This window comes from Chiloscyllium plagiosum, unplaced genomic scaffold, assembly GCF_004010195.1.
Source record: "Chiloscyllium plagiosum isolate BGI_BamShark_2017 unplaced genomic scaffold, ASM401019v2 scaf_14209, whole genome shotgun sequence".
NCBI classification, from domain to species: Eukaryota; Metazoa; Chordata; class Chondrichthyes; order Orectolobiformes; family Hemiscylliidae; genus Chiloscyllium; species Chiloscyllium plagiosum.
The window spans coordinates 26,824-50,000 of NW_025214730.1; the positions used below are offsets into that span (position 1 = coordinate 26,824).

The 23,177-nt window shown below is 40.0% G+C and overlaps 1 protein-coding gene across 1 annotated transcript; it reads left to right on the forward strand.

Moving 5' to 3' along the window:
* The first annotated feature begins 2,763 nt into the window (after window positions 1-2,763).
* On the forward strand, window positions 2,764-23,171 carry LOC122547995 (zinc finger protein Pegasus-like). The gene is made up of 4 exons (XM_043686547.1): window positions 2,764-3,736; window positions 15,534-15,701; window positions 18,991-19,170; window positions 20,799-23,171. Exons 2-4 carry the CDS (start codon window positions 15,569-15,571, stop codon window positions 21,728-21,730), a joined length of 1,245 nt encoding a protein of 414 aa, XP_043542482.1. The 5' UTR covers window positions 2,764-3,736; window positions 15,534-15,568; the 3' UTR covers window positions 21,731-23,171.
* The last annotated feature ends 6 nt before the right edge of the window (window positions 23,172-23,177 follow it).

Below are 23,177 nucleotides of genomic sequence, written 5' to 3' on the forward strand. Positions count from 1 at the left end.
AGTCAACTACAGTACTAAACTTTGGAAACTATGAAGAAAGGTTTGCAAATTGATAATTCCAGACTGCTAAGGAATCAAATCTATTGATAGCATGAGGATCAGGGAGAGGTGTTATCTTGATGTGTGGTGATTGGAGAGTGGAAAGAGGAGAATTAGTTAAGAGGTGGGCAAGTACCATTATATAATAGATACAGGTTATTCTGCTATAATGTGTGTTTCATCAACAAATTTGCTGTAACACAATTGACGAATTGGGATACTGTTTCTAAAGCAAGAAGTTTTAAAGCATATAATGGTGGTGCTATTAGACAATTTTGTTGTAACAAGGGATTGCACAAGAACAAAACTACTGCATTATTGCAGAACTGACTGTACATTTATTAAAACTCAACAAGATATGCTGAATGACAGAAGATCGTCATGTTGTTTTAGGGCTGGGCTGGGTTAGGTTGGGGTGAGGAAAGAGACGGTGGTTGATGAGCACAAGTCATGCACTTCATAAGAAGGGAAATATCAGTCTTGTGAAGCAGCTCTTGTGAATGTCTCAAGTCAGCCTGAGACAAATTGCTCACCAGCCCTAAAGTAGAGGATTTGTAAATACTATTAGCACAATTATTAGGTTTTTCTTCATGAGGAACGCTGCTTTTTAAAGTTTTTTTTTCAAAATTTGAACCACTTTAATGCAAACCTCATTTATTTTCTGGTGTTAGCTACAAAATATAAAATTCTGTCTGCTTAATGGTGAGCTGGAAGAAATGGTTCTGTACATATACAAGGATAAAACCTAGGGTCGTGGAGTTTTGAGAATTTAAGTTGGTGAGATTTAATATGGTTTTGACAATGGAGTAGAAGGTTGAAGTATGCAAAATCCTAGTTTATTCCTTCAAACTAAATTAGAAAAATACATTACATTAAGTTACAACATGGAAATTGGTTCTTCAGCAATCTATCCAGTGTAATGTTTAATGTTGACAGTTTTGCCTCAACCATTTAGTTCTGAAAGTAAATTCAGAAATGAAGAGTGCTTTTTTAAAATTTATGGCCTCAATCCATATACAACTACTAGTAAAGGCTGTTCCTTTATCTACCCGGTGGCATTATTTCCTACTATGTAGCCTAATACTCTAACTGAAATTTAAGATTTTACATAGGTGCCTCTACACTTTGTATACAAAACCACATGATATTTAAGTGGTTCTGCTGTTAATGTTATTATAATTGCATGTTAAATTGGAAAAAAAAATGTTTGGATTCATAGTTAATGAGAACCTTTAAAAGCAGGAGGATATTAAAAATCTATTTAATATATTGCACCAGAAGATCTTGTCAATGAAGGGACTGTATGTTGTTGCTAAACATTCTGTGGTTCTGTCTTTGCTGTCAGGAGTGAGTGCGCAGAACCTAGTTGGCATATACAACCATTTTGCTGACAAATTAGTGGTAATGTGAAATTTCTTGGCCCAACAAGTCCACTTATATGCCTGGTTATATTGCAAAATTATATAGATTTCGCACTCCTATATACATTTGTGAACTTGACTGAATTTTAAAGTAGAAACTTATGGAATCAACATATTTTTCTCTTCAAGATAACCTCCAATATGGTCAGCCAAAAGAAAAACCTAATTGCGTGAGAAAGGACAAAAATGAATTTTTTTTACGTGTTTGACTTGAGTTTAATACGTCACAGCAAAATAGTTTAAGAATTGGTTAAAATAACCTGTCTACATTTTAGCCTTGTTTCAGTGGTACCAACCCTGAGACATGGACACCTTAATAGGAGATGAATCACTGAACTAAGTAAGCCGGCAATAAATTGTAGACTGATACATAGTGGTATTACAGAAGAATTGAATACAGACATCCACATGCTTTCTGCATTTATACAGCAAGGAGATAGACCCTGTGGTCCAACCAATCCATGTCGACCGTAATTCCAAACTGAACTAATCTCACCTGCCTCTACTTGGTCTACGCAGAAATATTTCTGTTAGGTGAAGGGGTAAATGTAGGGGAATGGGTCTGGGTGGGTTGCTCTTCAGAGGGTCTGTGTGGACTTGTTGGGCCAAAGGGACTGCTTCCACACTAAGTAATCTAATTACTGGTTGTCTTAAGACTTCCTTTTAATGTTCTATTAGATGAGAGGCCTCTGGTGTATTGGTATTGTCCACATCTCTGGGCCAGAAGATTCCGTTTCAAGTTACACTTGCTCCAGCACTGTCATAATACATCTGAACAGATTTAAAAAAAAATAACATGCTTTGTTAGACAATATTACCTATATTTCAAGTAAATTGAACCAAGAAAATATTTAGGTGAAAAAAGTGACTACTTCCATTTATCGAACAGGCAAGGATTTCTTCAAATACATATTTCTACTAGATGCAGTTGTAATGGTGTTGGCAAACGATCATTTCTTTGTATCAGCAGGAGGCAAATTAAACAAATTTGAATAGTTTGCTATAAATGTTGTGGTTTTTGACTAAGAATGAGTGTCTTAGGATGAAGGTGCATTATTTTATCAGGTATACTTGTTGGAATTTCCATTAGAAATCCAGTGTCCACATTTCCTATCCTGTTTTTCTTGATATTATCACAATGCAATTGCATATTAAAACCACTGGATGGCTCTTTGGAATAAATCTGTCGTTAGGTTTCCAGCTCTCGATTTTAAGGTTTCTCTTGTAATCAGTTACTTTCCCTTTAGTTATCTATTACCTAATCTTTAAACTATAATGTTCAACTTTAGAAACAGGCTGCCTTATCTTGAAGATCTATTCTAATATTTGTACCCCATTTGTTTCTCTCATCCATTTCATGAACCCCAGTTTCATGTTAGCATTCCTACCTCTAAACCAGGATTTCTGGGTTCAAGTCCCACCTGTTCCAAAGATGTGTAGTATCATCTCTGAAACAGGTTGATTACAAAATACCCTAGATAGTTTATTTCCAGTGCCTGGGCTAGAGGGAAGGTGTTTGACGCTAAATGATATTTGGCTTTGAGAATAATTCTTAGAATGCCATTTTCAAGACCTTACTCAAAGTTGTCTTTTAATTGCTGGAATGTCCTTAATTTTTAAAAATTTGTTCAAATCCTACACACTTGTTTTCCAAAATATTTTACACCGGCCCCAAGGAGACAACAGCACCTAAGGCTTTCTGCCATAGGTGTAAAGTTGTCTTTACTCTCGACAAATTTTTTGCCCTCTTTGATAGTTAGACAACACTAATTGTGGGACTACAGATCATAGGTCTGGTTCTGTCGTCACACCAGAACCATATACAGTAGTAGTGTACTGATATAAAACCGATTGCACAGGGATCAGGTCCTTCGTTCGGTACTTCACCCTTCCTGGTGATATAAAGGTTCTCTCTGCTGTTTGACAAATGAGGATGTCAGTCATTGCCATGATTGCTGGCCTCTGTTAACGCTGTGGTTTCTAGGGTGACAGTTTCCGTGGGGACTCGTTAAGCTGTCGCACCAATTCCTCCCTCCCGAACTCTGACCTCCCTTCCCCCCCCCCCGGCTTTTGTTCGGTTGCTCGCTTCAATCTTCCAGCCAGGATTCGGCGGAAAAAAAAAATAGAATTTAAATTAGAAATCCGTTAAATTAGCTGGCCGCCGCTGTCGACGACAATGCCGTTGGTCGCGTGCAAAAGGTCGTCTCCCCTCCGCCAGCCCGATTGGGATGCTACTCTGGTGAAACGGTGTTTCCAGGGCAGACGTTAATTAGAGGGTAAGTGAACAAATACAATGTTTAAATGCTGGTAGGTAGGTCGGATGCAGCGTTAGTGTTCCTTTTAAGAGCGAAGAGCTGTATATTATATACATTTAAGGAGTCCAAGTCGATCGATTGACGCGACGACCTAACGCTCCCCGGACATGTCTGTCTCCAGCTCCTTGAATTATTTGACGTCTGTTTGTACTAACCCCCATCCCTTTCGGGAGACAGTTTTAATATCCCACATCCCCTCCCCCATTTCCAAATCCACAACACAGCCTGAGCGGCGCAGCCTAACATGCTGATGGACTGTCCGTGATTGACATTGGGTTGGCTCAATGGGAACCGGCGGCCGCTGTGACTGACCAATCGGCTCGAGCAGGCCAGGCAGCGGTGCCGCCCCTCCATCAGCAAGGTCCCTTGAGAAGTGAATGGGAACAAGGTGGGAGGGAGTGCGTGTCAATCACCGACATCAGGGTGTCCAGCATCCAGTCGCTCTCCCTCCAAATAAAACCAATTACAAATGGAATAGAAATTATCGAACATCTTGGAAACAAGAAGTTTATTCTTCAAAGGATAAGCTATCACTGATGATCACCTTGAGTTCAGGGTTACTTTCTTATAATGTTGAAACTATTATAGGACGACGTGATTCGCAATTGTCCTAATGAATAGTTTAGAATCACATGCCAGCCTTTGAGTACAATAGAGGTTCACTAGGTTTGTGGTTTCAAGGGACTGTCTTATGAAAATTGATTAAATAGACTCTCGTGTTTAAAAGGAGGGACGATCTCAATGAAGCATACAAAATTCCTAAGGGACAAGAGGGTACGCGCTGATGGGATGTTTTCTCCTTTTGGGGGTGCACTCTCAGAATAAGGGATTGGCCATTTAGGATTGAGACCAGACGACACCTCTTCATTGAAAGTCTCCACGCCAGTGAACTGTGGATGCTGAGTCAGTGCTTATATTCAAAAGTAACCAATAGACTTATGGATGAGAGAAAGTGAGGGCTGCAGATGCTGGAGATCAGAGCTGAAAATGTGTTGCTGGAAAAGCGCAGCAGGTCAGGCAGCATCAAAGGAGCAGGAGAATTAACGTTTCGGGTATAAGCCCTTCTTCAGGAATGAGGAATGTGTGTTCGATTCTCCTGTTCCTTGGATGCTGCCTGACCTGCTGCGCTTTTCCAGCAACACATTTTCAGCAGGAATAGACTTATGGATGTCAAGCTCATGCAGGAAAGTGGAATTGTGGTGGAAGATTAGCCATGATCATGTTGAATGGCAGGGCAGGTTCAAGAGGCCAAAAGATCCATGTCTGAACCATTTCTTATCTTATTACATCCTGTGTTTGGTTGCACTGTGGCTGCAAAGAAACATCTTAGCAAACAATACAGAATGAAATATTCCAGTATACATTAAAATATGTGGTATTTGTGTGTATGCACACAGTATGAAATAAATGTAATACATACAGATTCTGCCCTTAACATCTCCCATCTGTGTGTTGAGCAGCAACACACAATATTTGTTTGCCACTATATTTATCAACAGATTTTCCTCTAAACACATCTGTTACATGGGAATTTTTTAACAGTGTAAAAAAGGGGAAATTATGATAGAAATGATTTGCACCAATAATTACTACTCCATATTGTTCCCCCCAAGACATATGATCCACTGTTGTTCCAGGTGAAAACAGGTTTGCTTTCCCACTGAAATCAAAGCTTTGCTTTCCCATTGAAATCAATGGCAATCACCACTTGTTCATTTTGAGACTTCTGCCACTTGCACAAAAATGATGTGGTGTTCCCATGTATCTGCTGCTACTGTTCTTCTAGATTGAAGTGTTTATTTGTTTGCGAGATGCTGTCTTAGGTTCTTTGGATTTCTGTGGTGCATCTTGTAGACTATACATAGCTGCTACTGTGGATCGGTGATGGAGGGAGTGGATGTACTACCTGTCAAGCAGGATGTTTTTTCCTGGATGGTGTCATGCTTCTTGAGTGCTGTTGGAGCTACAGCCAACCAGGCAAGTGACTTGTGCCTTGTAGATAGTCAAAAGACACTGGTGAGTCAGGAGATGAGTTACTTGCCACAGTATACCTAGCCTCTGAGCTACTCATAGCTACTGTGTTTATGTGACGGGTCCAGTTGAGTTTCTGGCCAATAGTAACCCCAAATATTTTGATAGTCAAGGGACGGTGATTAAACTGTCTCTTATTGGAGATGATCACTGCTTGGCATTTGTGTGGCACAAATGTTGCTTGCCATTTTTCAGCTACAGCCTATATATTGTCCAGATTTTGTTGCATTTGAACTTGGACTGGTTCAATACCTGAGGAGTCACAAATGGTACTGAACATTATGGAATTATCAGGAAGTGTCCCCATTTCTGACTTTATGATGGAGGGAAGATCATTGATGAAGTTGGTTGGGCCGAGGACACGACTGAGGACCTGCAGAGATGTCCACGAGCTGAGATGACTGAACTCCAACAATCACAAGCATCTTTCTATTTGCCTGGTATGACTCCAACCAGCAGAGAGTTTAGATTAGATTACTTAGTGTGGAAACAGGCCCTTCGGGCCAACAAGTCCACACCGCCCCGCCAAAGCGCAACCCACCCATACCTCTACATTTACCCCTTACCTAACACTACGGGCAATTTTAGCATGGCCAATTCACCTAACCTGCACATCTTTGGACTGTGGGTGGAAACCAGAGCATCCGGAGGAAACCCACGCAGACACGGGGAGAACATGCAAACTCCACACAGTCTGAGGCGGGAATTGAATCCGGGTCTCTGGCGCTGTGAGGCAGCAGTGCTAACCACTGTGCCACCATGCCGCCCACGCATACCCATTGATTCCAGTTCTGCTAGGGCTCCATGATGCTGCACTCGGTCAAAGAGTTATATAGCACGGAAATAGACCCTTCTGTCCAAATCACCCGCACCAACTGTATATCGTAAACTGATCTAGTCCCATTTGCAATATTTTGGCCCACATCTCTCTCAATCTTTCCTATTCACGTACCCATCCAGATGCCCTCTAGGTTTGGACTCCTCTACCCTGGGGAAAAGACCTTGACTATTCACCCTATTCATGCTCCTCATGATTTTGTAAACCTCCATAAGGTCACCCGTCAGCCTCTGATGCTCCTGGAGAAAATGCCTCAGCCTATTCCACTTTTCCCTATAGCTTAAACTCTCCAATCTTGGCAACATCCTTGTAAATATTTTCTGAACCCTCTCAAGTTTAATAATTCCTTTCCTGTAGCAGGGAGACCAGAACTGAATGCAGTATTGTAAAAATGGCCTCACCAATGTCTTTTACAAGTGCACCTTGCAAAGGCTATGAGCCTTGACAACATTCCAGCAATAGTACCGAATTTGCCAATCCTGTACTCAGTGCACTGACTAATGAAGGCAAGTGTGCCAAATGCCTTCTTCACTACCCCGTCTACTTGTGACCCTATTTTCAAGGAACTATGCACCTTCACACCTAGGTCCCTTTGTTTGGCAATACTCCCCAGGACCCCACTATTGTATAAGCCTTACCAAACTGCAACACCTTACGTTTATCAAAATTAAATGTCATCTGCCACTCCTCGGCCTATTTGCCCATCTGATCAAGGTCCTGTTGTACTCTGAGATTACTTTCTTCACTGTCCACTACGCCACCAATTTTGGTGACATCTGCAAATTGACTAACCATTACCTCCTATATTCACATTCAAATCATTTATATAAATGATGAAAAGCAGTGGACCCAAATCCTTGCAGCACATCACTGGTCACAAGCCTGCAGTCAAAAATCAACCCTCTACTACTGTCCGTTGTCTCTCACCTTCAAGCCAATTTTGTATCAAAACTGGTACCCAAACTGGGTGTCGGTGAGCATGTGCTGCTTAATAGTACTGTTGATTACACTTTCCATCACTTCACTAATAATTACAAGTAGACTGATGGGACGATAATTGGTTGGACTGGATTTGTCCTGCATTTTGTGTATGAAACATACTTGGGCAATTTTCCACATTACTGGGTAGATAGCAGTCTTGTAATTAAACTGGGAACCACTTGGTTAGGAAAACAGCAAGTTCTGTACTATTACTGGAATGTTGTCAGGCCCATGGCCTTTGCAGAATCCAGTGCCACCAACTGTTTCTTGATATCAAATGGGGTGAACTGAATTGGCTGAAGACAAATGCAGGACAAATCCAGTCCAACCAATTATCGTCCCATCAGTCTGTAATGCTGTGGACCACTAGAGGTCAAAATGGATCATCTACTTGGCACTTCTAGCTGAAGATTACTGCAAATACTTCAACCTTTGCACTTAAGGTTTTGCTCTTCTGTCATTGAATTTGGGGATATTTGTGAAACCTTATCCTCCAGTGAGTTGTTTATTTGTCCACCACCATTTATGACTGGATATGGCAGCACTGTAGAGCTTAGATCTGATTCATTGGTTGTAGGATTGCTTAGCTCTGTGTATCACTTGCTGCTTGTGCTGTTTGGCATGCAGTAGTCCTGTTTGATAGCTTCACCTGGTTGGCATGTCATTTTCAGGTATGCCTAGTGCTGCTACTGGCATGTCTCCTGCGCTGTCCATTGACCCATTGATGGTAATGGTTAAGTGGGAAATATGCTGGGCCATGAGGATGCAGATTGTGTTGGAGTACAATTCTGCTGCTGTTGACGGTGCACAGCGCCTCATCAATATCCAGTCTTGAGTTGCTAGATTTGTCTGAAGTTTGTCCCATTTAGCACAGTTAGTACCACACAGAATGCTGGAGGGTATTCTCAATGTGAAGACAGGACTTTGTCTTGATAAAGACTGTACAATGGTCACTACTAGTGATGCATCTGCAACTGGCAGATTGGTATGGATGAGGTCAAATATGTTTTTCTCTCTTGTTGGTTCGGAGTCAATATTAAGGACTCTGAGGGCAATTCCTTCCCAACAGTATACCACTGAGCCAGCACCTCTGCAAGTCTGCCCTGCTGGTGGGACAGGACATATTCAGGGATGTTGATGGTAGCATCTGAGACATTGTCTATTAGGTATGATTCCACAAGTATGAGTATGTCTGTCTGGTGCTTGACTAGTCTGTGAGACAGTTCTCCCAGTTTTGACAGTAGACCCCAGAAGTTAATAAAGAAGACTTTGCAAGGTTGACAGGGCTGTTTGTGCTATTGTCTCTTCTGAAGATTAGGTTGTTGCTGCATGGTCCATCAGGTTTCATCTCATCCTCGAGACTTTGTAGAGATTGACAAAAATTGAGTGGCTTGCTAGGTCATTTCAGAGGGCAGTTGGGAGTCAACCACATTTCTGTGGGTCTGGTTACATGTCGCCAGACCCAGTGAGGATGGCAGATTTCCTTCCCTCAGCCAGATGGATTTTTCCTGACAATTGACAATGGTTTCATGGACTTCAATAGAATTTTAATTCTCAATATGTTTTATACCACCACCTGCCACAGCAGGATTCGAACCTGGGTCTCCAGAGCATGAGCTAAGTTTCTGAATTAATAGACTAGCAATAATACCACTAGGCCATCACCTTCCTTTGTACCCTGGTTTTAGATTCACCAGCCAAGGCAAATATCTGCATACATCCTATTACACCCCTCATTAAGAATGTTTTGAGTTTCACCCTCATTCTTTGAAATTCTAGGGAGTATACTGTATATACTCAAGGAAATCTTGATCCCATGTAAAAGTCAAAGCACTATTCTTGGCCAAAAAATCTAGAATTTTCCATATATCTCGTGTAAAAGTCGACCCTAGTTCTTCACATAATTCATACCGACATTAGGCTTCGGATTTCTTAAGTTCATCATTGAGCAAACACTATAATTAGTATTCACTTTTTGTACGGCTGTTCTGCTCTGCTCGAGAGCTCTGTTCTGCTAGCCGTCCCACTCTGTTCTGGAACTCTGTTCTGCCAACAGTTCCCGCTCAGTTTCAGGATTCTAGTCTGCCAGCTGTTCGCGCTTCATTCCGGGATTCCAGCTTGCTGGCCATTCCTGCTCCGCTCCAGGATTCCAGTCTGCCAGCCATTCCTGCTCCATTCTGGGATTCTAGTCTGCCAGTTATTCCCGTTCCATTCCGGGATTCCAGTCTGCCGGTCATCCTGCTCCATTCTGGATTCCATTCTGCCAGCCATCCCGCGCCGCTCCGGGACTCTGTTCTGCTGGCCGTTCCTGCTCTGTTCTGGGATTCCAGTCGCCGGCCGTCCTGCTGCACTCCAGGACTCCGGTCTGTTGGCCATCCCTCTCTATTCTGCCAGCCGTTCCACTCCTTTCCGGGACTCCAGTCTTCTGGCCGTACCACTCTGTTCCTGCATTCCAGTCTGCCAGCCGTGCAGCTCCGATCTGGGATTCCAGTTTGCCGGCCGTCTGGCACCGTTCGGGGATTCCAGCCTGCCGACCGTCCAGCTCCGGTCTGGGATTCCAGTCTGCCGGCCGTCTGGCACCGTTCTGGGATTCCAGTCTGCCGGCCGTCCAGCTCCGGTCTGGAATTCCAGTCTGCCGGCTGTCCAGCTCCGGTCTAGGATTCCAGTCTGCCGGCCGTCCAGCTCCGATCTGGGATTCCAGTCTGCCGGCCATCCAGCTCCGGTCTGGGATTCCAGTCTGCCGGCCGTCCAGCTCCGGTCTGGGATTCCAGTCTGCCGGCCGTCCTCCTGCGGTCTGAGATTCTAGTCTGCCGGCCGTCCTGCTCCGGTCTGGGATTCCAGTCTGCTGGCCGTCCTGCTCCAGTCCTGGATTCCAGTCTGCCGGCCGTCCTGCTCCAGTCTGGGATTCCAGTCTGCCGGCCGTCCTGCTCCGGTCTGGGATTCCAGTCTGCCGGCCATCCTGCTCCAGTCTGGGATTCCAGTCTGCCGGCCGTCCAGCTCCAATCTGGGATTCCAGTCTGCCGGCCATCCTGCTCTGGTCTGGGATTCCATTCTAGCCTTCAGCTGCACCGATGATGTCATTGTCGCTCCAAGGTTTATCACTAATTCATTTTATCTTCTATTTTCGTTATTCGATAATTACTGTAATTCATTGTGTCTTTTTCTTTATTCGTTTCAAGATCAACTGGGCTTCTAATGATACAGTATGAATTTTGACGGGCATGAATTTCAGCCCATCAAAAGTAGTATCCATCTAATAGTCGATCCCATAAATTTAACCTTAAAACATATTCAAAAAAAATTCAACTCTTATGCGTATATATGGTATATTGAATCTCTTCATTAAACAATCCTGCTATCCCAAGGATTAATCTGCTGACCCTTTGTAGCACTCCCTCTATGCCAAGTATGTTCCTCCTTAGAGACCCAAACTGCACATGATACTTCCCAGGAAAACAATGTCCCCAGAACAGTAAAAACAAAATACTATGAATGCTCATGGTCTGGTTTGAAGTAAAAATGTCCTAGAATATATACTCTAATTTAAGTTCGTATGGTGGAATACTTGTGAGACACAAGAGTGTATGTAGTCCAAACTAACCTTTGGATAAAGGTGACTACTATCTATTTACATAATAAATTGAGGGAGATAAATATCTAGAATGTTTCTATTATCATTACTATTAACTGTAACCTCAGTTGTACAGGACTAATGCCATAATGCTGAATGACATATGATGTACAATCATACATTGTAAGATTCAGTACAAATGTATAAAATGGCTTTATCAGACAGTGTAATTTCACTGTTAACAACAAGTGTTTAAAGGGTTTGGGCTACTTCCTTGTATCACTGATTCATTGCACAGATTGCTGTTGAAACAGATAGTCTCTATCTGGCAATTTGTTTTTAAAACAGAGCCTATTCTTGATCTGTAGATAAGTTATAAATATCTTATGATTCACTCTTGTTTCTGAACTAATAATTGAGACCGATTGCATCTCATTTAGGCTGTTGCAAATAATGTCTGTCTTCCTTTTGCAAGAAACAGCTTGACTACATAGATATTGGGAATGTGCTACACAGTGAATAACCACTTCTGTACAAGCACTATTCCCTTTTAGAGAAACCCAGGTATGGTAGCATCTGTGAAGAGAAAACAGCGTTAACCTTTAAGTCCAGGGGCATTGTTCGGAACTGATAGCATCTGGGAATAAAAATGGTATTTATCTTGATGATAAGGGTAGGGCATGGGAAAAGGAGTGCTCTGACAGGTGGAGGCAGGGCCCAGAGAGAGAGAGAGAGAAAGAAAGGAATTATTGGTAGAAAGCTATGGAAGAAGAGAAACTATATAGGTAATAATGAGCACTATGAATGAAAATAAGTTAGTTGTGCTGAAAGCATCCATTGTTCTTAATTTTATTCCCTTTTAGATGCATGTTTGCTTAGCTGTGTAGCAATTTTAAAGTGAACATGCAGTTCAGTAAGCATTGCAGCTTTAATGTCATTTAAAGGTGACCTCAGAACTTCAAATTGGCATCTGAGACTTGTAAACATTTCAGTCATGTTACACCAGGTATTACAGATGTGTGCACACATTGGGCAGCCACCAGGTGTATCTAGAGCAAGCAGACTTTGGATTTTTTCATTAGACTTTAGTCAGCATCCCAAGCTATTTTGGGTCTCTACAGTGCAGCTACTATCCTCTGTTAACCTCACTAACTGAACATGCATTCAGCAGCTTGAAGGAAGACCCCTTCCATCAGTGCTATTTAAAGGGTACACCCATTTCTTACAAATTGAGTCCTGTTGTTTGGACTCTACAAATCTTCAATTCCATGTACAAGTCCGTGAAGTCATAAAAATCTATAAGGAGTGAGGTGGCAGCAGCTGAGTGAGTTTTCACTGACTTCAAAACTTCTGAATAAATCAGTTGCCTCCATATATGTGCAAGGCAGAATTGCTCTGGAATGCAGCATGACATGGAGAATAACAAAGGCCATACAAAGCAGGGAAGGATGGAAGAGGAGAAGGACAGAAGGACTTTAGCAAGAGGCTTTATGCACTCAGGATGACTGGGGAGTATTTCTCTTGCACCTTAGCAAGAAAAGTATATGTGGGGCATCTGCGCTTCAGTAAGAATATTTTCACTGAAATCTAACCTGTTAAGGCCACAATTGCAGTCTTTGAATATAACAAGGACCACATTGCCAGTGGTTGGCAAGATGACAGTGACGGTACCGAAACCAGATACACAAAATTCAGTCACACCACCCTGTTCAAGCAACATATGTGAACCCTGGATCAGAACATCTAACTGGTGTGTGATGATCCACAACAAATACTCAGGTCAGTGCCAGATATACTGGCAGCATTGATGGTGGATTCCTCATGTGGCATTCTCCTATGTCAGTTGCATTTGAACATGACGGCAAACCAAAGTGTGGTCACTAGACAATAAGATCCTTCTGATGACCACATACTGAAGACTTTGGTAGTCACACTGCCACTTGTACTGTAGATAGAGCAGAGCATTGGTGGAATGAAATGCTGAACAAAAATTGCCTGAACTGCTCTGGTGCAGTATTTGGCAGAATGTATGTCATGATCTGTCATAATCTGCTGCATGCTCCTCACCATAATGAAGGAATAGCCCTTTCCATCAATTATGTGATGAGGAGCGGTTTGTTTTCAAAAACTCTGAGTCTGATTCTAGGAAGCACAACAATAAGTTATATTTATAAAACAGTTTTAACATAATGTAACATCTCTATGCAGTAATAATCTAAACCAAAATTTGTCCCTAAATCACATACAAAAATCTTAGGGAAGATGATTAAGCGCTTCGTCAAAGAGAGAGGTTTTAACAAACAGCTTAAAAATGGAAAGAGAGGCTTAGAAAAGGAATCTGTAATGCTTAAAAAATTAACAACTGACAAACTGCACAATCAGCCATGAAGTCAAAAGGTCAAAGGCGACATGGTGGCTCAGTGGTTAGTACTGCAGTCTCGCAGCGCCAGGGACTCAGGTTCGATTCCAGCTGTGTGGAGTTTGCACATTCTCCCTGTGTCTGTGTGGATTTCCTCCAGGTTCTCTGGTTTCCTCCCACAATCCAAAGATGTGCAGGTTAGGTGAACTGGCCATGCTAAATTGCCCATAGTGTTCAGGGGTGTGTAGGTTAGGTGCATTAGTCATGGGGAAATGTAGAGTGGGTCTGGGTGGGTTACCTTTCAGAGGGTCGGTGTGGACTTAAGGGGCCGAAGGGCCTGTTTCCATACTGTATCAATTCTATGAAAAGTTAAGAGGAGCTTTGATATCTTGGAGGATGCTGCTGTCGAAAATGCTGATAGTCCACTGCTGCTGGTATAGTTTGGGCACGGACCATCATGTGTTTTCTGAAAGCAGTACGTTGTCATCTGAGGCCAATGGAGATAAAGTGATACAACGAAAAAGTACGACACAATTAATTTTGGATTGCAATAACAAGAATGTAGTTATAAAGGGCCAAATGGACTCCACCTTAAAATAAGTCTCTGATTTTGTACAGTCCTTGCCCTTTAGTACATTCTGTTTGTATCCTCAGCTTTAAAATTTGCAACAGATAAAAATAAGATATACAGTATAAAGGAATAAATTAAGCTATCATGACAATTAGTCCTCAGAATAGTAGTGAAAATCACAAATACTAAGCTATGAGATGATTCATTCAATTACCTTCTATTCTCCTATTATATCATACATGACATGGTTACCACCCTTTTCAGAAATCCTGTACTTCTGAAAGTGTTAAACAGAATCTGCTGATATTACTAATCAATGAACCAGTGTGTTATACTCATCTGACTTCACTGGCTTTGGTTGTAGTCCCTTGAATAAAAATATTATATCAAGAATTTACAACTACTTGTGCTAAAGTAAAGCTGTATCTGTATAAATCTATATGTCTCCTCAATTAAGAAGCAGCTCAAGCTCAATGTGTCTCAGCCAGGGATCTTTACAGATGATGTAACCAATTGTGAATTGAAAGCCAGAAGCTCCCTCAATATTTCAAAATTGTGCCGTTGTAATGAAGTACTGCACCATCTACATGCACAAGATGCCCCTTTTCAGTATATCATGATGTATATTGTGCTACAGAAAACATGAGAAACAAAATTGCAGAATTCATGCAGTTTTCATAATGGAACACAACATCCCATACGTGTTGGGCAACATCAAAGGTACATGTAGATCAACACTTCAGGTCCTGTGAGGGATCTTGACTCCCTACAATTCTTTACATAAACAAGCATGGAGATATTGCATATATGTCACTGATAGCATCAGCCCAACGTTAGCATGATAAACATATCCCACCTTTATACTTATTGTTTCTCTTTTATTCTTATAACCTGGCAACATGAAGGAGATATAATTATTTTTTCTAATCATACTGCCATTCTATTCTTGCTGCATTTTTCTAGTTTTAATTCTGAGAAATTCAAACTGCTGGAACAGTAGAACCTTCTCAGATACCTATAAAAATAGCGCCAGTTGCAATGCTAAATGACTGCTGTCAAGTTTGGTTTTGTAGATGTGATTCTGTGCTGTTATAAATATGCTTTTGCAAAAGATTTGGGAGTTGGCATTTCAGTATCATTTCACAAAACTGTTTGAAGAAGTAGTTCTCTAAATTAAATATATGCTATTATGTAGCGTTAAGAGTTCCTACTGAGCAGTTAAAACTCCTCACTGTTCAGTCACAGCAACTTTGTTGTACTGCTCTGATGAGTATTTGATCACCTCATTTGAAATATTAATAGATAATAACATACTTTGACAAATGCCTATTGCTACAACATTCAAATTTTAATAAGTTTTGTTCTTCACAATGTATTCCTCATAAAGTTATATTTTCTTTTTTCAAGGAAATAAACCAATTTTTTTAAACATTTGAGAGATCATGGAGGAGAAGAGAGCTGCTTCTGTAGATTTCGTCAAGGATTTCCAGGAGTATCTCACTCAACAAACCCAACATGTGAACATGATATCTGGCTCTGTTGGTGTGGAGAAGGACCCAGAATCTCTACAAACTGGTAAGGACATTTTTGTCTGCAAAAATTATGTTTTGTGCATAGTGAATACTGGCATGCTACTCTGAGGCTAACTTGTCCACTATGGTTACTTAGATTCATAGAAAGAGGAAGTCCCGAATCAGGACTGACAAATTAAAATCTCCACTTGACCGAATTAAATGTCTGTCTTGAGGGGCCGAAGCAAGGAGGGTTAATATTGGCTGAAAATGTTTTCTTTTCAATAAACTAAATGCTTTCTGAACAAAAATGTTGCAAACCAGCCAGTGATGTACAATAGATTATAAATTGTATATTTAAAAATGTATCTGGTTATATGAAAGTTTATTGTAAAAGCAGGCAAAAAGTAATCTGAAGATTTCAATGCCATTGGTCAATGATCTTTTCAATAAATTTATTCATTAACAACATTGTTAATGGTTGTATTTTAATGTCAGAGGGTGGCATGTGAATGGAATGACTGTCAGAGGAAGCTGGTACAATTGCAACTTTTAAAACGCATTGGATGGATATATGAATAGAAAGGGTTTTCATTGATCATTTGCAGCACTTTTTCCCCAGTGTGTTATTCCCTAATTTGACCACTCTCTTTCCTGTTATCACTCCATACACCTGTTTCTCAACTCTGACCAATTCATTCTCCTACATTGCATTTTTCTTTAACTTCTTGCAGTTGTTTTTCTAATTTATTAAGAAATCCTAGCAGACAAACTTCAAAATCTTTATTCAACTAGTTCATGTAATGTATTTAATGTACACCTGTTGTAGCTGTTGTTTTCATCCTTCCTCATGTTAGTAGTTGAGCTTTTAACAAAAACAACGCCAGGTGAATTCTGAAGCCAAATCATTATGTCGCTGTGTGATTCTTCTCAGGTTAAATAGACAAGAGTTTCTCCATTTGAATCTGTTTTTTCAAAGTATTAAAAGATGCCTCTTTGAGGAAGATATGGAAAAGATGAATTTGAGGGCAATGCAAACTATCCTGGGATGCAGGAAAAGGGCAACAATAGATCAAAGTGTTATAGATGAAGTGGACGATCATAGAATAAGTGGTGGTTAAGTTGTGGAGGGATGGAAAGATAAAGGGCCAGGGAATAAATTGTATATGAAAATGTGAGCATGGATAATTGTGGGTCAAGGGGAGAAAGGGAAGGTTTGGGAAAGAAAGTTACAAGAGCCTCATTTTTCCTGTAATTATTTAAAGGCTTTTGATGCATTATCCCACTACACCACTCCATGCCACCCACTTCTAGAAAGGAACAAGAAATTAAAGTGAGAAACAAAAAGTGTTAAGGAGAAAGAAACAGAAGTGAAAAAGATAGACAAGGAGACAACTGACAATGAAAACAAAACAGATCTTGGTAAAAGATAGGTTCTGTTTTATTATATAGACTACCATAGGAGATTTGGTATATGGGTGATATGTTTTGTTGGAATCTGCTGTCTAAACTAATTTTATATTATTAGCCTTACCTCAGTAGAGTCTTGAGATGCACAACACGGAAACAGACCATTCGGTTCAACCCATCCATACCGACCAGATATCCCACCTGCCAGTACCCAGTCCATAACCCTCCAAACCCCTTCCTATTCATATACCCATCCAGATACCTTTTAAATGTTGCAATCGTACTATTCATATACCCATCCAGATACCTTTTAAATGTTGCAATCGTACTAGCCTCTAGCACTTCCTCTGGTGGCTCATTCCATACACGTACCACCCTCTGGGCGAGAAACTTGCCCCTCCGGTCTCTTTTATCTTTCCCCTCTCACCCTAAACCTATGCCCTCTAGTTCTGGACTCCCCCACCCCAGGGAAGGTACTTTGTCTATTTATTCTATTCATGCTCTTCAATCCTAAGCCTCCGACTCTCCAGGGAAAACAGACCCAGCCTATTCAACCTCTCCCAATAGCTCAAATCCTCCAACCGTGGCAACATCCTTGTATATCTTTTCTTAACCTTTTCAAGTTTCACAACATCCTTCCGATAGGAAGGAGACCAGATTTGCACGCAATATTCCAAAAGTGGCCTAACCAATGTCCTGTACAGCCGCAACATGATCTCCCAACTCCTGTACTCAATACTCTGACCAATAAAGGAAACATACCAAATGCCTTCTTCACTATCCTATCTACCTGCGACTCCACTTTCAAGGAGCTATGAACCTGCACTCCAAGGTCTCTTTGTTCAGCAACACTCCCTAGGACCTTACCATTAATTGTATCAGTCCAGCTAAGATTTGCTTTCCCAAAATGCAGCACCTCACATTTATCTAAGTTAAACTCCATCTGCCACATCTCAGCCCATTGGCCCATCTGATCAAGATCACGTTGTAATCTTGAGGTAACCTTCTTCGCTGTCCACTACACCTCCAAATAATTATATTAGTCCCTCTGTATTACATCATGAACTTAAACCCCATTCCAGAATTAAGCCTATTAATCAGTACCAATCCAGTATTGAGGAAGTGCTGCTGGGTCATTGGTGCCATCTTTCAGATGAAATATTAAACTAAAGGCTCATCTGTTCTTTCAGATGCCCATAAATTTTCTAGCACACTATTTAAGAGCAGAACAGTTCCCTGGCTATCATGGTAATCTAGCCACCATTTCATTCCTCAAATAAGTTCACTAAGACAAATTAATTTCTGTTGGACCTTGCTGCACACAAATTGACTTAGTTTTCTCTACATTATAACGATTACCATACTGTGAGTACTTAATTAGCTGAATTACTTTAGGATGTCCAGAGGTCAAGGAAGTTACAATATAAATTCAAGCTCCTTCGTAAAGGGAAATCTTTTCATTAGAAATAAAAACTCTATTTATTTTATCATCTGTGGTTCCTGTGTTGTAATGGGACTTTACTCATTTCAGCTGTTACCTGTTTGTGTTAGCTGAATGCATATTGCAATGCTTGAGAATGTAAGACTTAGTCAGAAAACATTCAATAAAAATGAAATTTGACTTTAGCACCTGTAAATCATTAATTTACATATTAATATTTATTACAAAATAGTAGATATTTTACTGTCAACAAGAATTACCACAGAAAATCAATGAATATTTGCAGAAATACAAAACAACGTTTCAGAAATGTCTTTCATGCGGTAGTTTTTCTCTTAACATTTGCTATAAATGTAGAAAATGATCACAGAACTTTTTTATGAACGACAATATATTTGTGTCACCTGTATTGTAAAATGATTTTCTTCTCTCATAGCTGTCTGTACTTCAGATTGCAGAGAATTTTTAATTCTTCCTATTTTTCTGGGATTTATTACTGCAGGATCAGAAAATGATCAAAATGGAATGCATCATGCTTCAGTTGAAGTTTCATTGGATGATGGCTCTGGGCTTATGGCTGATGGGCTTGAAAGAACATATGATGGAAAACTAAAGTGCCGATACTGCAACTATGCTAGTAAAGGGACTGCACGTCTGATGGAGCATATCAGAATGCACACAGGTAACAACTGTACATTGACTTCTACGTGATCTAAAATAGAAGTTATTATCAGATGTTTATTTCTATTCTAACTACCTAAAGGAGCAGTACTGTACAATAAGGTGAAAACATACTAATTTAATGAACATGCTCAGTTACATAAAATCCAAATTTCTGGAATGTCAATTGACAATGAGGTAAACAACCTTTTGATTCATTTTGATGATTAGGTTGGTAGAGAGATGGTAGGTTGTATGATAGAGGACAAGCTCTTCTCTTGACAAATGTTGTTGTTTTAATGAAGAGAATAATTTATACAAAATTATTAAATTCTAACTGAGACCAAACTGGGGTATTTAGATAGCATTTAGCGTCCAGGTTGATATTAAGTTTGTGGTATTGATTATGAGTGTGACGTGTAAAACTATTTCTTGACATAAATTGACTTAAATGGAGTCTCACCATCAAAGTCCCCTTAAACTACAGTTAATTTTTATTTTCTGCCATGTCGTATTGGATTACTTTGGTTAAAGTTGTGTTGCTAACTTCATTGTTGGAAGTAGTTTATGATCATTTGTTGTTTGGTATTGTAAGGCAGTTAATTTGACATTTGCTGATACATTAATTAACTCAGTTTAGATCAATTAATGTTCCTGTTTTTATGGTATTAGTATTGATTCAGTTTCTCCACAAGGTTAGGTTCTGTCACTTAGGAACATAGACTTCTTGCAGGATTTCCCCAGCAACTATCGTTCTCCCTTTTTAAATACCAATTTTCTCAGAACAAATAAGCTAAAGGATGTTAAATTTGATCACAATTCTTTGTAACAGTTTGATTTTTTTTAAAAGGAGTACCGATGGTGAGTCTCCCCAGTTTAAAGTGAAAAGGGCTTCGACTAACGAAAAAGCAGGTAAGGATCAATGTATTCAGTAACCATCTGGTTAAGCCTACGATAGCATAGTACAGTACTGCTCCTCTAAGTAGGATATATAAAGCTGTAAAATCAGCAGATAAAGGCTACAGTTCTTTCTTATAATTATGTTTGAGTTTTTTTTTGTAATTAGAGAATGGCACCCATAATATACAATGTGTTATGATTTGACAATGCAGGAACTGCTGTCACTTCTGATTTTCAAAATGCATCCTGTAAGAGGCAAGTTATTTTCTGTTGATTTTTCAATTGGAAACATATTTCATCTTCAACGTTTTTAATGAGATTTCATTCAAAAACAGATGGCAGATAACCAAGTAGCTAAGAAGCTGAGATAATTTCAAGTTACCTCATCATATTTCATGTTAGCTAAAATTCCAGCCCTTAATGTGATAGTGAGTAGGGTGCAAACATCCAACTGACACACATCCATCAGCTATATTGGTGGAGTTTCATCAGTTTGTAATTGACCCACTACAGAAAATAATCCACAAATCTGAACTGCCTCACCATGAGGAAAGAAAAACAAAACTGTCCAGATTTCTTACATAGCAACTATGTTGACAACCAGATGGGATTGTTGACAATGATCTTAAGAGTTCCACCACTCTGTCGCACTCCTAGCTAAAGGAAAAGCTACTTGGTGGAGGAAAAATTAGAAAAATGCAAAAAGGGAGAAAAATGGCAAGGTTTGCTGATCTATTCTTTCTGATACAGGTGAGAAGCCCCACAGATGTCACCTATGCCCGTTTGCTTCAGCGTATGAGCGGCACCTCGAAGCACACATGCGCTCACACACAGGTGAAAAACCGTACAAATGTGAGCTTTGCTCTTTCTGCTGCAGTGATCGAAGTAACCTGTCCCATCACCGTAGACGTAGGCACAAACTTCTTCCCTTGAAAGCTGCTAGGACCTGCCTGACCAATAAGAAAATGTTGGGCATTTTGCAGAAAAAAACTAACAACTCCCTGAGTTATGGGACAAGACTTCTGATTAATCTAAGTCCTTCTTCCATGATGATACCGAAGCCAGATTACCTCAATGACTTTTCTCATGATATGTCAGCTAACTCCTATGAGGGTTTGCAAAAAGTACAGTCTGTTGGGATCTCAAGGGACATGCAAGATATTATGGTGGATAATCCATTAAACCAGCTTTCTACCTTAGCAGGCCAATTGTCCAGCATTCCACCTGAAAATCAAGCTCCAGCATCTCCTGAGGTGGTAGCCTGCAGGGATGAAAAACCATATGTGATTTCACAGTCTACAGCTCCAGTCGTTTCCACGGTAGCTTCCAGTGTCGCCCAAAGCTCATCTCCTATCAGTCCAGATGCATGTCCCATGCAAAATCAGCGGAACTTCAGTCCTGTGGCTGGCCCCAGTAGTGAGCATAGTGCTCATACAAGTACACCCAGCGTGACGAACAGCCAGCCTAGCACCCCTGCTCCTGCACTTCAGGTCCAGGATCCCCAACTTCTGCATCATTGCCAACACTGTGACATGTATTTTGCAGACAATATCCTTTACACTATTCATATGGGGTGCCATGGTTACAAGAACCCATTCCAATGTAACATATGTGGATGTAAATGTAGAGACAAATATGACTTTGCTTGTCATTTTGCTCGGGGTCAACATAAGCAGAATTAACATTACAGCACCTAATTAAGAGCTGGTATTCAATTTCAATACGTATTAGACTAATGTTGCTTCATATTGAGAATATTAAACATGTAATAAGAGGGAATGATTTACTTGCCTCACTTCTTTTTCCTTTTGTGGATACTTTAAAATGCTTTTTAAGTCTTTTGAAGTTATGATCTAGAATTAGACCACTTCAAAGCATATTGGTTTGCAGCACAATTTGATATATCTCCTACAGTGTAAATTCAGCAATTGCATCACTTCTTATCTCCATGAAGACTTCAGTGATCTGAGTGAACCATGGCTTATACTTGAATATCAAGTGCTGATCTTGACAAGTATCTGTCACTAGTGAGAGAAGAACATTACTGCAGAAATAACAAAAAAGCTGTCAACTTCAATTACTGCCCCAATATATTTTTTTATATTCTACAGTATGTTAAATAGGGCATTTAGCTGTATAAATTATATTATTTGAATGCATTTTTGTAGATTAAACTTCCTTTCTGCATTAAAAATACTGAGACAAAAAGTTTTATGTTTTGACATGAACAACAAAAGGTTTATCAAGAAATTAATAAATAAATTCTTTGTCAAATGTATAAAAATAGCCCACTAGATCTGGTAAGCATTCACATTTTATTATTCAACAGTTAACAGCTTTCCATTGTAAAGTCAAATTTATCTGCTTCAAGTCTGTCAAACTAAGCAGTTGTCCCTTAAAATCTTCAGACATGTCTCTATGCCAGTTCTGAGGATCAAAGAAACATTTCTGCATCAAAGGTACAAAAATGTAAAATGCTTTAGTAATGGTTTGCATTTCCAAAATTACTAAATCTGTCTAGCTCTAATTACTATATCTATATTTAATAACAGTCTTTATTTTACAAGTGGGATGATGTGACAACAGCAAAACCGTTCATATCGTGGTCTACGTTAGGACAATTCTCATCTTTTTACTTAAATACAGAGGCATGAACTCAAAAAAGTTGTCCAATAATAACCTTTATTTATTGGATCAATATAAAGTCAACACATTTAGTACTGATGAAATAGAGACCTTAAACAATTTTGTTATTTTAATGAACTAAACTCTTTGACTTCTTACAGCAGAATTATTTATTGAGTTCGATGATTTCTTGATATGTTCCACTTTTTAATCACTTCCAGTATGTGAGATCATGAGCCTTTGAGCCATCATATAGACAAATCCCCCTTCTCACGTATGTGCATCAGCTCAATCTGCTTATTGATCTCTGGGCATTTCACATGCTATAAGAGTTAAGCTAGAATTTGGATCAGACCTTTCTTATCTTGTGCGTTTCTCAAACTCCAGAATTTGCTTGTCCCTGAATTATAGCTCCCTTCATAGATATGTTGGCACTTAATTTTCTCTCTCAGGATTCTAATTCTAGCTTTTAACTTCCAGCACTGAATGTCCTTTGTTACTACT